We start from the raw sequence: 13,105 nt of genomic DNA, 5'->3' as shown, positions 1-13,105 counted from the left end.
CAGATCTCTTTAGAACTTTTCTAAGAAGAATCTTACACCATGATTTATTTAGCACCTAAAGGTACTTTTTATTTGGCTATTTCATTGGGCAAATTAATAGGAGTCAACAATTATGAGGTTTTTCTAGTTTTAAAAGCAAAATTTATGTATCTTCTACCATTTAAAAAAATTATTCTTAGGAAGGGACAAATGTTTTTCCTCATGTTATTGAAATAGTGATCCCTCATAAGCTTTATTAGTAAATTTTGAAGAAGGAAGTATTTATTAAAAAAATTTGTTTTCCAGCTTATTCTTGCAGGGGCTCTTAGGATTGCTGACAAGGTAGAATCAGGGAAGACGTCTGTGGTAGTGCATTGCAGTGATGGCTGGGATCGCACAGCTCAGCTCACTTCCCTTGCCATGCTCATGCTGGATGGATACTATCGAACTATCCGAGGATTTGAAGTCCTTGTGGAGAAAGAATGGCTAAGTTTTGGACATCGATTTCAACTAGTAAGTAAGGAACCTTGACTTTTGATACCAAGGCATGTGAAAAAAATACGTTTTTTAAAATAAGATATTCTTCAAAATTATCATTTATCTAGTGGGGCAAACGTTTTTGCTTGCTTTGGAAAGCATTAGGATATCCCTAACATGACTAGTCTGGAGCCAGAGCTATTTGTCAAGCATCTGACCCGGTCTTTTCTGTGATCTCCACTGGGAAACATCATATATCATTCAGTGATTGTCTATGGGTGTTTCTGGGCAAGCGTTTTCCTAAATAGTTGAAAAACTTTTAGAAGGGTCTTTACCCAGATGCTGTCTGTAATGTTAACCTTTAGTATCCAGTAGTTACCAGAGTATACTAGCAGTGTTTGTACAGTGTCCCTTGGTATATGTGGGGGCTTGGTTCCCAGACCCCATGAATAGACCAAAATCCACACACACTGAACTTCTGAAGCTGGCCCTGCAGGGACCACGTAAAGTCGGCCCTCTGTGTATGTGGGTTCCACATCCTGCATTTGGCTGAAACAAATCTGCATATAAGTGGACCTGTGCAGTTCTAACTGTGTTGTTCAAGGGTCAACTGTAACTTGAAAGAGACATTTAAAGTTAGTCTGTTCTTTTGAACTTGAACTGTTAAATAAAATTGGGCACCTGGGTGTTTATTCAGATGGCTCACATTTTGCCGCCCTCTACACAATGTACTTATCATGAAATGGCCATTTAAAACAAACTTTTACTTCAAAGAATAAAGTTTTAGTCAGCCAAAGCTGCACATGTTCATATAAATGTGATCAAAATCAAACATTTTGGGGTGTTTGAAGTTGCTATGGATTCCTAAATTGCTAACTCTGGTTACCTACTCTCCCTCTTTTTTTTTCCTAGTTATATTCTGAAAATAGAATTTTGACAATTAAAGGGCACCCAGGCAAGAGGATTTGCTCACAAGGTTAATGTAATGATTCTCAAACTTTTTGGTTTTAGGACCCCCTTTACATTGTTAATAATTATGGATAGCTTTTTTTCCTAATTCCCCAAACTTGTCACCCAGAGAACTTTATGTGAGTTATATCTATCAATATTTGCCATATTGAAAATTAAATTTAAAAAAATTTAAAAATATTTCTTAATTTAGGAAGTAAGCCTATTATATATTAACAGAAATAATATTTAAATGGAAAAATAGTTTCCAAAACAAAAAGTTTAATGAAAAGACTGGCATCGTTTTACTTTTACAAATTTAATGAGTTTGGCTTAATAGAAGATAGCTGAATTTTATATTTATTTTTACCTTCAATCTGTTTTGTGAGTTTTAAGTATATGAAGAAAATCTAACCACATACAGATATGTAAGTGGAAAAGCAGAAAGTATTTTAATAGCTTTTTCAGGGAATTGTAGATATTCTTCTTTGATACTATGCCAGAACTTGATAAACAGTAGTTTCTTAGAGGTTAGTTGTTATATGGAATCCAAAATCAAATTAATGAATTTTTAATCATTAAATTCCATTGGTCTCGCTTCCATTTTGAATAGATCTTTTACCCATGTGTGGTTTTGTAACATCACATATTGGTTATTTGGAAAGTACTGGCTTATTGAGTTACACAAATCTTCCAAATGTAAATGCATTTCGTCATATAATACCATAAAATCACACTTGTTAATCACCACCATTGATTTTGTCAGAAAAGCCTTCAAGTATTTTTAAGCTCATTACGGTGGGCAAAAGTTCTCCAAAAATTGAGTTTTCACTCAAAAGCTTGAATATTTTCATTGACAACAAATACTGTCAGTTGTTTTCCTTTCAGTGATAATTCACATTGTACATTTTCAAAAAAAACTCTTTTTAAGTCTAAGCACAGTGCATATATTGATTTCTCTTTCAAGTAAAAATGATGAGAAAGTGCTATCTCCTACCATACTACGTGCAGCAGCAAAGAGTTACACATATTTCCCGTTTTGTCACACAGGCCATTAAAAAAAAGTGTACTTAAGGGATGAGATTTAATAAAATTAGTGATTTTTACTGCCTTGTTAAGCACACTGGCATAAGAAAAATCGATTTTTTTCCTTTCTTTAACTGCGAGTGTCTGGTGGTAGAATACAGTGGGTACGAATGCAGTTTTAATTACAAGCATTGCCCTGCTTGATGCCTGCAGAGGCACCAGAATTTTTATCCTTCATAACTTATGCATCATTAGTGCAAATGCCAACACACTGAAAAAGGTAAATAATGTCTTAATAAATTATGAAAATAGTTTTGACCTCACAGCCCTTGGATGTTTGTGGACCACACATTTAGAATTTCTGCTTTGGGTAAGGAGCAGGATTCTGTTTTCAGTTATCTGAGTCAAAGGTCCTCAGAGGAAATAACTGAGAAACTAGGTAGATGACTGCATGCTTGAAGGGTGGATGTCAAGCATTTTTGGCAGGTTTTCTAAGATGTGTGCTAATAGGGTTCCTCCTAATAAAGACACATCAGCGCTAAGATAGCGGGTACCCTTCACTCACTGGTCAAGGCATTAACAGAGAGTGGTGCTTTCTGAGGCCAGTGTCCATGTAACTTATTTCTCAAAGAGAGAAATTAAAATCTCTAGGACAAAAATCTGGCCTCTGAGTTCTGACTGCTTCCATCTTTTATTAGCAACCTTTTTAGCATCTGGGTTTATTAAACAGAGTAGTAATTCGTATTACAAACACTTGTGTCAGAAAATATCTCAGCAGTTTGCACATCAAAATGTTAATAGATTTCTGCTTGGCAGGCTAGTGGGTGATTTTTTACTTACTTTGCAATGCTCTTTAAAAGACTCTGAAAAATTTTATGTATTTGAGACAGGGCCTCGCTTTGTCATCTAGGCTGGAGTGCAGTGGTGCAATCATAGTTCACTGTAGCCTTGTACTTTTGGGCTCAAGCCAGCCTCCCACCCTAGCCTCCTGAACAGCTAGGACTACAGGTGCATGCCACCATGCCTGGCTTTTAAAAATTTTTTGTAGAGATGGAGTCTTGCTATGTTGCCCAGACCCATCTCAAATTCCTGGCTTCAAGTGATCCTTCCACCACAGCCTCCCAAAGTGTTGAGATTACAGGTGTGAACCACAAAACCTGACTTTGAAAATTTTTAGACTATTGGCCAATTATTATTTTTTAAAAAAATTATTTCCACCAAAACATGAAAACTCCCCCAAAGTTCATATATTTCACTTTTTGCTTCAGAGAGTTGGCCATGGAGATAAGAACCATGCAGATGCAGACAGATCGCCTGTTTTTCTTCAATTTATTGACTGTGTCTGGCAGATGACAAGACAGGTAATTTATCTGGCCTATCTATTCTTATATATCTCCTTTCAGTTTTCCTGTCAGAGTGGGGAGATTTGGTCACTGATTATCCTCTAGATCATTAAATGGAAATTCTTGTAACATCTCCATGTCCATGTGAGAGCTATTATTTATTGTCACATTATGAATCAGGTTAAAGATTAACACTTGACAATTTGATTCTATTAGCATTTCAATGAGTAGCATTGATAATAACTCCCAAGAGGTTTTATCCTTTGTTTTGAACAAATAGTGTTAAACAGGCTCACCTAGAGGCTCATATTGCTAAGAGTGGAGATAAAATAAGCTAGGTATCACAAGCAAAATCAAATCTTTTAAGTAACTTTAACTGTTAATTTTTTTTAAATTTTCCATCTGCTCGTTCTGAAAATTTGTATTTTAAGGGAAAAATGTTTATATAGGAAGCATAACAAGGGAGGCACATATTACATTCAGTTCTTTTTATTTTTTGGCATGGAGCGAGCTATTATGGCTTTTAGAACTTCTAACAAATTTGAAATATTAATATAAATGAATTTAATCTTTTGGAAAGAGCAGAGGGGACTGAGAAAACACCTGGTTTACTGTGAGATGACTTTATTAATGAGGCAAGGGGTCACTGTCTTAAAAAGATGATTTAATTCTGACTCAAGAAAAACCATCTGGAAACCCTGTTGAATGCAGCTCATTGGGAGGTAATTATTTACCTAAGGCTTTATTAGACCCCAAAACAACTGGAAGTCTGAATTGTTTGCACTTAGATTGCCATATGAATTTAAAGTAGGGCAAGTGCTGGCTCTGCTTGGCTTTGGATCATATTTATTTAGGAGCATATTTTTAGCTTCAATAAAATACTATTTCAATAAAAGAAAATGAATGGTAATCAGGTGAAGTAATCAATTATATATTTAATAGTCCCTTGCCTCCATAAGCATTTCTGCATGGGTGAATTATTTAGAAACATGTTGGGTTAAATGAAGCATTTTTGTAGCTATGACTACAATATGATGAGACTAGTGTTTTAGCATATATACTGAAAAGGTGTATGCAATTCAGTTTTGGTTTATAAATCAGACCTTCAGTGTGTTGGGAGCTGGGAGGGAGAGGTGCTATATACCTAATTTAACAATGTTGAGTTCTTTCTTGGATTAGGTTTGACTTTTTCCTTTGGAATTGGCTTTGAGGCAGTGTATCAACTACCTAAGTCCCTACAATCCTTTTTTGGATATGTGACCCAAAACACTAGGACCCCACTTTTGACTATTACCATATTCAGTTTTAAATAACCTTTGACTGTTGGCAAAAATCAAATTTGCCATGAAAGGAGTAGGAAAGCTCTTTGAAACCATGGTATTGTTGATGGTTGTGTGTACTGCTTTCCAAAGTGAATACCTTGAAGGAAACGATGTGTTTGAATATCAGTTCTGATATGTTTGTTAGAAAAAAAGCACATTTACCAATTTCTTGCAAAGAAGAGTACATGATAATCTATAGCCAACCACCCTGAATGCACCCATCTCATCTGATTTTGGAAGCTAAGCAGGGTCAGGCCTTGTGAGCACTTGGATGGGAGAAGAGTACATCATAATACATTTCTTCCTTAGTAATTTTAATTTTGTTAACTTTTTATATGCTCTATCTAAAAGTAGTTTAACTCTAATTTTGAGCATGGCACTAAATAAAAGAAAATCAGTTTAAATCTGTATTTTTGATAGAACCTAAAATACTTTATAGCTGTCTTTATTTTATACACCTAGTGTTTTTCTGTATATTTTCTTTCTGAATATAAAGCATATTAGCTAGTCATAACGTTTGTTAGCAATTGTCAGTTTTATAAATACTTGAATACTAGTACAGAGACCTGAATAGCACATTTGTCAAAACAGAACCAACTATGTTATGATAGCCAGATTCTATACCTCTCCTCCTATTTCCGTCCTCATCTCTGTCACCTCAGTCCTGAGATCAGGAAGCAGTTGTTGAAGGGCCTTTTAGATTTTAAACATGTAAATAAAACAAAATAGTTCTCTTCTGCTTAGGATTTTAAAAGCAATAGCTGCATTTAATGCCCTGCTATTTTAGTTTGTGAGGAAATGCCTACTGATTAAGCTGTCTTCTCATAACTGAGCTAATAGTTTTGCCAAGAAGATGAAAAACTAATCACAGGCTTAGATCCTTGGGAATGCTATTTAGTGATTCAGGATGCATTCATATTTGGCTATATAAAAAGGCTGTTAAGAGTGTGAACAAATACAGGAGATGGGATTTATTTTTTAAAGGAATAAATGGAATTTGAGTTTTTTACAATTAGCTTTTTGTTGTGGAAATGCTTGGTCATCTTCTGCTTGATCATCTGCTTCATTCAGCTTCACAGCCACAAAAATTATTCAAGGCCTACTAAGGGCCCTTTATTGTTAGGAAATCTGCCATGTTATCCTGTCTATACTTGCTAAAATGTAGGAAACTTCAAGGCAAAGTTGTTTTCATCCCTGTTCCATTTACATGCCGTTTATACTATTTTCCTCCACTATAAACGAAGGGATCTAAGAAGTAAAAACTTGGAAGCAATGTGTATTTTCACAGTCTGCAATCTAAATATTTATATAATTTCTTACATACAGCCCTATAATTGGTAGAACCTTACATAGAAGCTTTCAAATAATTCTGAAATATTAGATAGGATGGATTAAACGAAACCTTCTAACTTACGGGGGTTTGTAATTTTTTATTTCATTAGTCCCCTAAAATTGTGTTGTGTAAAACTAAGACATCCAGTCAAGCCCCCTGGCTTGGGTTAGAGAGTGAATTTTCTTTTTGTTAGATTCTGCTAAAATAGTGGCTTACAAGGGACTCTGGTTTGATGGGATGGATGTTCCCTGAAAAGTTTAGGTCGGTGCAAAAGTAACTGCCATTTCAGTGGCAAAAGCTGCAATTACTTTTTCAGCAACCTAAGTATTTAATAGGTTAATTAACTTGTAAATTATCTGCCTTAGATGTTTACTTTTGTGTATTGCTAACATGTTCTGGAGACATTATTGGCATTTTTTGTGTAATCCTTAGAAAAACAACTATGTTGTTGAAAATTTAAAGAATCTTAATGTTGTTTGTGGTCATTTTTGGCAGAGAATGCCTAGAGTTGCCAGAATTGCATAAGTCAAAATTCAGCCTGCAAGTTTAGGGTTAGCAGATACAGCGGATACAGAAACATCATGGTCGTTAAAGTGATAACACGATGTTTGAAAAGAAAATCATACAAATAATGCCATAATGGTTTGGAATAATGTAGATTTGAATGTTTAACTTATTTTTAAATACTACCTCAAAGGATCTACCCATGACAGGGATGAGTATGCTTGAAGAATGTCTTAATTTATGTGTTTGTGATGTTCGATTTGCAGTTTCCTACCGCATTTGAATTCAATGAGTATTTTCTCATTACCATTTTGGACCACCTATACAGCTGCTTATTCGGAACATTCCTCTGTAATAGTGAACAACAGAGAGGAAAAGAGGTAAAATATGAAACATGACCTTACCCATACTATCTCTACTGTATACTTTTCCCTAAAAGAGTGTACTCTGTGATAGATTTCAACTGAAGTCATTCTTTTGGGTCATACTTTATCTTACATGCTATAATATTGATTGCTTCCTTCCATAGATCTGGAACTGATATATTCTGAAGTATCTTTGTCACAAGGCTGAAGGTGCTAGCTATCTGTCTGCTGTGAGTTCATGGGTGGGAAGTAGTTTCTGCTAAAGAGAACTGAAGTATGTGAAATCTAGGGAGCACCAGTGTACCATTTTTTTCTATGTAGAATGGAAATCCTTTACAGTAGGTGCAGAAAAATTTAATTAGCAGAAAATGTATATTCAAGTGAATAGGCAGCTCAAATTCCCAAGTATATCCTATTTATGGAGACATTTTAGGTTAAGTTTTTGAGTTTTTTAAGTTGTAGAGTAATACTGTAAAAAAATTCAAACACATAAAAGATAATATGTGGAAAGTTAAAGTTTTTCGTTATCCCACTTTTCCCCAGAGGTATCACTGTTAAGTGGGGTTGGTATTAAGAAGAAATGGTGTAAGGATTACATTTCAAGTTTTACGTCTTTCTCAAAACTTGTCTATCCTATGTATCAACATCTTAGTCATCTTGATTAGTATCTCCCTCTGCATCAACTTTTATTCTAAAAAATGTGGTTATAAAGTAGTTTATGTTTTATTTAATAAAGCACAGTAGGAATAAGTACTTGCACTGAAGCTCAGTTGCTGGGTTCAAATCTTGGATCTATCACTTACTGTAACAGTTTGCTTGGGGAAGTTAATGTCTCCTTTTGTAAAATTATGAAGATTATTAAATAAGTGATACAAAATGCCACAGAACTGCTATGTAGTATTTCCTAGACTTCCTTAAAGGCAGGTATTAAATTTTTAAATTCACCTTATGTTTCAGTGTCTAGCATGCAATAAATATTTCTATGCATAGCAGGCACTCAATAACTTAAGGAATGTTCATTAGAAATAGCATAACTAAGTTTCAAAGATAGTTTTATTTTTTGAGAGCCTTGGGTAGGAACCATTGATAAAAAAAAAAACTTTTGAAATTAATACTTTTTTAAATTAATATGCATACCATGAAATTCACTTTGATAGTGTATAGTTGACTGGTTTTTAGTATATCTGAGTTGTACAGCCATCACCACATTTTCATTTCAGAACATTTCATCACCTCAGAAAACCTGTTAATAGTCACTCCCCATTCAGCCCTGCCAAACACCAATGTTTTTGTCTCTGGATTTGCCTTTTCTGGACATTTCATATAAATGGAGTCATTTAATATGTAAACCTTGTGTCTGGCTCCTTTCCTTTAATATGCTTTCAAGGTTCATACATTGTGTATCATTTCTTTTTATGGCTGAATAATATTCCATTGTGTGGATATATTTTACTTATCATCAGTTGATGGACTTTTGGGTTGTTCCCACTTCTTGACTATTAATGAATAATGCTGGTTTGAACATCTATAAAAAAGTTTTCGTACAGACATGTCTTCCGTTTATTGGATAGGTACAAGAGTGGAATTGTTGGATCATATGGTATCTGAGGAAATGCAGACTGTTTTCCAGTACCCTCTGATTTTAATATAAGTTGGTTTATCACTGAAGTCTCCAAGTCCACATCCTCTAAAGAGATTTTAATGACGACAAAGTACTTTTTTACAAATTTCATCTCAAGTGTAAATGGCTTAGGTGGTGGATAATCTTTACCTATTTTTCCTGCCTACAGAATCTTCCTAAAAGGACTGTGTCACTGTGGTCTTACATAAATAGCCAGGCGGAAGACTTCACTAATCCTCTCTATGGGAGCTATTCCAATCACGTCCTTTATCCAGTAGCCAGCATGCGCCACCTAGAGCTCTGGGTAGGATATTACATAAGGTGGAATCCACGGATGAAACCACAGGTATGTGCTGTACAATATACAATGGGAATTTTCATTCATACAATGCAACTTTGTCCCTTAAAAGCAGCTGGAAAGATTATCTGTGCATATTTGAAACTTTACTCTTTACCCATCGATAGTTACAACTGTATAGTAGAAAAAGTACTATACTGGGGCAGGGTAATCAGTATACCTGGTTCTTAGGACTGCTTGTATGACATCAGACATATCACTGCTCTCTTTTCTCGCATCTTCCCTCCTCTGTCTGGATAACCTCTAGGGGGTCTTGTTTTAATAAGCTGAAGAAAGTAGCTTTAGGAAAGTTAAAAGCTGAACAAAATTCTGGTCTACTGTGAATATGTTTATGGAATATTAACTACTTAGAACTGTTTAAGACTAAAAACCTGTAAATAATAGGGACTCTTCTGACTACTGACTTTTAATTGTGTTAATTATTGGTTGTATTTGGAAAAGTACCAGTTTCAGGAGCACCTACACAGCAGGTTATTCTCTGGAAATACTCAGGGGCACTGGGAAAGCCAGTGGAAAGATGAGTGGTGTCCATAGTCCCTATATTTAACTTCACTGATGGGTTGGAAAGGTGCCACTGGTTCCAACAGCTGAAAGAACATACACTGCAACATTTAGGGAATGATTTGACTCTTTGGTCAGGATTTCCTAGTTGAATATTTTATGTTTTGCTCTTGCAGGAACCTATTCACAACAGATACAAAGAACTTCTTGCTAAACGAGCAGAGCTTCAGAAAAAAGTAGAGGAACTACAGAGAGAGATTTCTAACCGATCAACCTCATCCTCAGAAAGAGCCAGCTCTCCTGCACAGTGTGTCACTCCTGTCCAAACTGTTGTATAAAGGACTGTAAGATCAGGGGCATCATTGCTATACACTCTTGATTACACTGGCAGCTCTATGAGTAGAAAGTCTTCCGAATTTAGAACCCATCTATGAGAGAAAGTTCAGTCACTTTATTTATTTTAAATCTCTCTAGGATGAGTTTAGAACTGTAGCAGTGCAGGTGGCTTAAGTGAAATAACTCCATATGTAATTACATGATTATGATACTAATCTTTTAAGTATCCAAGGATATTAAAATACTTCAATCCTGGATCCACAATGGGAACAAGTTTCTATTAAAAGGCAAATGCTGTTACAAATTTTTGGCATCTGGTAATATTAAAACCATTTTAGAAATATGCTCTGTGCTCACTGTGCAGAGGAATATCAGTTTTCCAACCACAACTGAAATTCTGTGGCATCACATATATTGGGGCCTTGATGTCATGACAGATCAAAATCATTTGATATCCCTTTCTCCATTCTAGGTTTTTCTTTTTTTCAGTAATTGATTTACCTTGATCACTTTTCAACTTCCATATTCTTCGTATAGTAAAAGGCAAAGTGTTGAAGATATTATGGCATAGTAGTAGTTGAAAATTATTGCTGTCATTGTTTACATACTTAAGACATATTAGCAAGTTGAGCCAAAATGGGAGGCCTTATAGATGTGCTTGGGGGAAGATGAAGGGCAAAAAGTATCCATACAGGAGTTCAAAGAATTCCATGCCCTTCAGATTAGCCCAATTACCAGAAACATCATGGGAGATATTTTAAAAACTAATTATTCACTTGTTTTGTGTGTCTGAACACACAGAAGCTAATTGGCAAGTTTTTAAGAAGTATTTAAAAATCTTACTAGGATTGACATTTTTCTGAAGTCTGTATAAATAGCTTATAGTGAGAAGTACTATGCTCAAATTTTACATTTTTCCCTTTTCAAATTCTATAATTTCCACTACCAAAGAACACACTGCATGTAAAAGATGTATTACAATCTCAAAGCCAGTAAAAGAAATCTTGCTTCACTGCTCACCTGCTACAAGTAAGAGTCTGGTGCTGGTAGAAACATTTGACTTTTATTCTATATAAGAGCCATACGTAATGTACTGTAATAAAGGAGCTTCTTATCCCTTGGTCTTTTAATTAAAAGAAATTCCAACTGACTTTTAAACTTTGTTCTTGTCCAAAGTTGCCTTTTCTTTTTTTTTCCCAGAAATATTTGGAAATTATTGAAGGAATATGCACCCCACATGAAAATGTTCAATTTGTACCCATTTTCCCTTAACCAACACCCAAATCAAACAAAATATACAGTGTTTTTCCACTCACTAATTCACTATACAGGGAGTCTGAACCTTAGCCTCCCTCTTGGTCTTGCAATGAGGAACTATAGTTTCTATTAGTATATCCAATTTAGCAAAATTAGTACCAAAATGATTTCTTTGGTAATTGTGTGAAATACAAGCTTTTTAACAGGGCATTTAAGTGGCTAGCAAATTGGTGTTAAACATTAAGCTTTCTACTCCAAGTATTTCACAAATGCATCTGCCATTTTCCTCATTTAAACTTTGATTATCTTGGCCTGATACCACATAAAAGAATGTAGAATGGCTGAAGAGATCAAGAATTTAAAGCTTCTAGTCTTAATATACTTGCATCCACTTCAAATTCCAATCAAAAGCCAGGGGAATCTAAGTGCAACCCTACCACTTCTCTGCTGAGAACCTTCCAGTGGTTCCCCTCACCTTCTGCAGAAGTCTCCAATATGGAGTACATGCACTTGAGCATTTAAGATATACCACTGGTGTGTGTGGAAGGGAGGGAGGAGGAATACTAGCACTTTTTATATATTTACACAAGCAAAACTTTTAAATATTTGAATTGACAGTTACATGTTTCATAACTTTATATGTCTGTTGGTTGTACAGGTGTAATTTTTTCCCTTTTTGATTAGGGTTACAAAATTTAGAGACCAGTATGATTAAGTTGAAGCTCCTTAGCCTCCTTCGACCTAGTCTCTGCATACCTCAACTGTTATGTACCAGTGCTACTCTTCTGTTCAAAACTGCCTCATGTAATCTGCAGATTCCTGCTTCCCCACTTTTGTTCAGTCTATCTTGTGCACCTGGAACAACTGTTCTCCCTTGTGACTAATTCCTCTTTTCTAGCGTTTAGGCATCACCTCTTCCTCTGGGAAGTTATCTGATTCACGACTGCCTTCTCTGACATCCCCACCTTCCTCTGTGCCCCCATAACCCTGTGTATATGGCTACTACCACTGCAATTCACCACATTATATTGGAATGAACAATTCACCTGTCTACCACAAGTCTGTAAGCATACCTTATTTGAAATGAATTGCAATAAAGCTGTGTTACAACATAAGTGGATGGATGACACATTCCTCTACTGTAAACTTGCAGATAAGAAAACTGAAACAGTATTTTTTCACTTCTCACCTGAGAGTACAAAAAGCTGGAGTAGTTCAGTTTGAATCCTAGTTGAGAAATGGGGTGGGATTTAGCATCATTCAATCACCCTTCTCCTAATTAGGACTCAGAGCCACTACAATTCAAATGATGGTTATACAATTTAATGACCTGAAATTCAAACAAGGAGATAACAGCAGTTTTTAATAGTTGAAATGGTGGTTGACACATATATTTATCATGTCACCAGTGCACTGTTTCTCACTTCTCTTGTGTCTATGGGCTCACAGTTATTAATTCGATCAAGCTACAAACCTACTCATTAGAAAACTGGACACACAAGCACAAGTTTACAAGCCACAAATACCCCAAAATCTACTTCAGGATCCTAAATTAAAGGCTGTTACTGTAGTATCTTGTATCATGAGGAAATCTAATATTCTTGGGCTCTCTATGTAAGCATGAATATAGCAACTAAGTACTAGTTTTTTCTCTTCATCAATACATTGATGTCCTATTTAGAAATGCATTTTTTGAGAGTTTATCACAAAGCCTTTTACAGGCTGTTAAGGAAAG

General features: G+C 35.3%; 2 protein-coding genes across 17 annotated transcripts in view; one reads left to right on the top strand and one right to left on the bottom strand.

Moving 5' to 3' along the window:
* Positions 1-11,271, top strand: part of MTMR2 (myotubularin related protein 2) — an 86,377-nt gene extending 75,106 nt beyond the window's left edge. For 10 of the 14 annotated variants that reach the window (XM_065528906.2, XM_005579404.5, XM_005579405.5 and 7 more), the window contains 5 exons: positions 286-492; positions 3,699-3,791; positions 7,199-7,312; positions 9,088-9,264; positions 9,954-11,271. In XM_065528906.2, the coding sequence (XP_065384978.1) occupies positions 286-492; positions 3,699-3,791; positions 7,199-7,312; positions 9,088-9,264; positions 9,954-10,115 (753 nt within the window). In that variant the 3' untranslated portion in view covers positions 10,116-11,271. The remainder of the gene's footprint in view (positions 1-285; positions 493-3,698; positions 3,792-7,198; positions 7,313-9,087; positions 9,265-9,953) is intronic. The other 4 variants (XM_045371141.3, XM_074015101.1, XM_074015103.1 and 1 more) reach the window with 1 other exon arrangement.
* Positions 10,587-13,105, bottom strand: part of CEP57 (centrosomal protein 57) — a 44,486-nt gene continuing 41,967 nt past the window's right edge. For all 3 annotated transcript variants that reach the window (XM_065528910.1, XM_015435326.3, XM_074015105.1), the window contains one exon: positions 10,587-12,700. The gene's annotated coding sequence lies outside the window, so the exon portion shown is untranslated. The remainder of the gene's footprint in view (positions 12,701-13,105) is intronic.

Source organism: Macaca fascicularis, chromosome 14 (genome assembly GCF_037993035.2).
Source record: "Macaca fascicularis isolate 582-1 chromosome 14, T2T-MFA8v1.1".
Taxonomy (NCBI): Eukaryota; Metazoa; Chordata; class Mammalia; order Primates; family Cercopithecidae; genus Macaca; species Macaca fascicularis.
This window is presented reverse-complemented; position numbering and strand designations above follow the sequence as displayed.